At 37.9% G+C, this 3,543-nt stretch overlaps 1 protein-coding gene across 1 annotated transcript; it reads right to left on the bottom strand.

Moving 5' to 3' along the window:
- Positions 1-1,551: 1,551 nt before the first annotated feature.
- Positions 1,552-2,970, bottom strand: LOC134934527 (paraneoplastic antigen Ma1 homolog). The gene has a single exon (XM_063929953.1). It carries the CDS (start codon positions 2,968-2,970, stop codon positions 1,552-1,554), a length of 1,419 nt encoding a protein of 472 aa, XP_063786023.1.
- Positions 2,971-3,543: the final 573 nt, after the last annotated feature.

Genomic DNA, 3,543 nt, shown 5'->3' with positions numbered 1-3,543 from the left:
GTTTAAAGTACAATCGTTGGCTATTATCACTTTTAGCTACCCTGTTTTTTCCTACAGAGGGATATCCCTTGGTTAATTCAGTGAGAGGCCTAGCTATTTTGGAATAATTGGGTACAAAACGTCTATAATATCCACAAAACCCCAAAAAAGATCGAAGATCTTTTAAATTTACTGGGCGAGACCATCCCTTCACTGCTTCCACTTTGTCAGGGTCGGTGGATATTCCGTCTCGATTCACAACATGACCTAGATATGTCACAGTATTTTGGCACAGTTTACACTTGTCTATGGATAATTTCAACCCGCGTTGTTTTAATCGGTCATACACTTTCAAGAGTCTATCATTGTGTTCTTCTAGTGTTTTACCAAACACAATAATGTCATCCAAATAGACAATCACTTCCCTGTAGCACATGTCCCCAACGGTTTGCTCCATGGTGCGTTGGAAAGTAGCTGGGGCTCCTTTAATTCCTTGGGGCATCTTCAGGAATTCAAAGAAACCAATGGGACAAATAAATGCAGTTTTATCACGATCCTCCGGATGCATCGGAATTTGATAATATCCACATCTAAGATCCAGGATGGAAAACCATTGGCTTCCTTGTAAGCAATCCAACGCTTCTTCTATTTTAGGGACAGTATATTGATCCACTAAAGTCCGATTATTCAAGGTACGATAATCGATACACAAACGTATATCTCCATTTTTCTTTCTAGCTACTACAATTGGCGAGGCGTAAGAGCTTTCAGAATCTGCAATGATGTTATTCTCCAATAGATGCTTCAAATGCTGCCTGACGTCATCAAAATCGGCAGGAGCCAATCGACGAGACCGTTCTCTAAATGGACTCTCATCGTGTAGTTTAATTCTATGTTCAATGCCAGTAGCTGTCCCTAAATCCCAATCTCCAACCGAGAACACAGATTCACGATGAATGAGATGTTGCAATAGTTGTTCTCGGTCTGCCTGTGAAATATCACTACCTATGAAACAATCGTTCAATTTATGTAGGAAAGGTTCATCATCTACTGAGTATGTTATATTAGATTCCGGAACTATCAAAGGAGTCGACACCTTCATGGTTATTCCATAGAAATTGCAGACTTCTCTATCCTGAAAGTCATCCTGCAGTCTTGCTTGTTCCATACACCAATCGGATAGTGTCCGGAATAAATGGGAGTTGGTCCCTACAATAACAGTGACCACCCCTTGATCAGAAGGAGGATCAGGACAAACTAGAGCCAGAAATGGGAATGGAGGCTGATGACTTCCTGAATTCACAGGAAATTCAATTTGGGTAACAACATATCCTAAATATGGGTATTTTTGGTTGCTTAACCCCCATATTGCAAGTCCATCAAATGCTAAAATGGGAATGTGGGATAAATGTTGTTGGTACCAACTTTCAAAAATAATAGATACTTGGGATCCACTATCCAATAATACATTGCAGGGTTGTCCATCAATTATTGCTTGTACCATGGGAGCCTTTCCTATAATCCCATCAGGGATTACATTAGACCACTGGGTACTCCCCATTGCACACACTTTTATAAGTTGGGCGTCGATGCGGGGTTCATCGGCGTCCCGTTGGAGTTTTCCGTCGGTGTTGAAGATCTTTCTACCCTAGAGTTGTTTCTTCGTGTACTTCCTCCATGAACACATTCAAAAGCTCGATGACCAATCCGTCCACAATTATAACAAGTTAAATTGTTATAATTACCCCTATTATCATTTCTTCTACTAACTCCCCTTCCTCTTCCCATGGGCATTAGATCAGATGAGGCAGAGAGAGTGGTTTGGAGGGTAATTAATTGATCTAGTTTTTTATTTTGTTCTTCCATTAATTTATATAATTTTTCAGAAGCTAAATTGTTTTCAGCTGTGGGTAATACCACTTTAACATGTTTCAAACTTTTTTCTCTATTTTCAATTTGTACTTCCTCCAATTTCACCTCCTTAATTAATTCTCCTAGCGTGAAAGGGGGACTCCTGGCCATACTACATCTAAGTCTCTGTGCTACTGGGTTACTTGTAAGAGCTCCTCGAAGAAGATGTTTCATCCTCCATTCATCTATATCCTTGGCTTCCATTCCCCCTTTGTCCAATAATTTATATAGGATTTTATTTATTCTATATATGTATTTAGTAAGAGACTCGTTGGGTTCTTGATATGTATGATTTAATCTTGCTAGAATGTAACCAACATCCTCTAATGTTCCGAATGACAAATCTAAAGCCTCAAAGTAATCTCTTAAAGTGGAACTTGGATTACTTCTTCTGGTAGCATGTATAATGCCCATAGCTGGACCCCTCAAACTCTCAACGATCCTTTGTTTTTTTATAAGCTCGGGGCATCTCCATTCTTCCGACTGTTGGGTAGCTGTTTCCTTCCAGGTATCATAATTTTCCTCCCCCGCTGGTACTGGCATAATTCCAGAAAATATTCTTAACCTTCTATATCCTCCCTCGTAGTGCCATCGTTCAAAATGACTAACTACTTTGTCCATTACTGCATCTACATTCTGTTCAGTACCATCTTCCCCTCTAGGAATGTCTGTTGCTGGTTCCCCAGCTATAGAATAACTACCCCGTATATTCCCTCCGTCCTCTGCATTTGTTCTACTATCACATTCTACCGGGGCTTCTTCACTTAGGTCTTGTGGAATCATAGGCCAAATAATTTGTAATCTTCTACCTGGAACGTTCTCTAGCATAATGTTAGCAGGGATTAAGGATGGATCCAATTCATTACTATTAGTTATTAATACAGCACTTACCACTCCCAAATTACCTCTCCATTTATCACATATACGTGGATCCTTAATCCCATACCATTTCTTCACTTCTTTAAGTATCTCCTCATCATATATATCTACTAGATTTCCTCCTATACCCACACTACATTTAATATCCACCCTCTTTATTTTACCCCAATTATATATATCCTCTCCATTTATGCATTCCATATCCGATCTCAGCAGCAGTGCCTCCATTATGTAACCCTAATTGGTGAAATATGGAATAAGGGTTACTAAATCGTTACCTACTATATTGGTTGTTTGTGCCTCCACCCAAATTTATGATAGATATTGTTATATCTATAAAGGGTAAATTTGGGAAACCCTCTAACTTTCTGTTGTTATTTTATTTTCTTCCAGGTTTCACCGAACCCTATTTTTCTTCAATTTTCTCCTATAACTATGACCTCAGGTAAGTAAACACCACAAATTAGGGTCCTTTTAGTATATTTTATATTAGATATCTATTAGGTTGTCAAACATATTCTTACCTCACATAAATACACTAATTAAATAGATTTTAACTATATATCAACACCATTTACCATTTACTTCTAAATATATTAATATAATGAATAACGTTTCAGGTATAGGTTACACATGAGAATTAATACAATAAATTCAATTACATTCCACTTATACAGTACACAACATTTTATTATTGTCGTTCTAATCCAACAGTAGATGACTTATAGTTCATATCCCAGTCCTGCAAGTTATATATATGCATATATATATATA

This window comes from Pseudophryne corroboree, chromosome 6, assembly GCF_028390025.1.
Source record: "Pseudophryne corroboree isolate aPseCor3 chromosome 6, aPseCor3.hap2, whole genome shotgun sequence".
Taxonomy (NCBI): Eukaryota; Metazoa; Chordata; class Amphibia; order Anura; family Myobatrachidae; genus Pseudophryne; species Pseudophryne corroboree.
Note: the sequence above shows the minus strand (reverse complement) of the source record. Positions and strands in the feature narration are given on the sequence as shown.

Coding starts and splice junctions, on each gene's coding strand:
- LOC134934527 (XM_063929953.1), bottom strand. CDS start 2,970: ATGGAATGCATAAATGGAGAGGATATATATAATTGGGGTAAAATAAAG.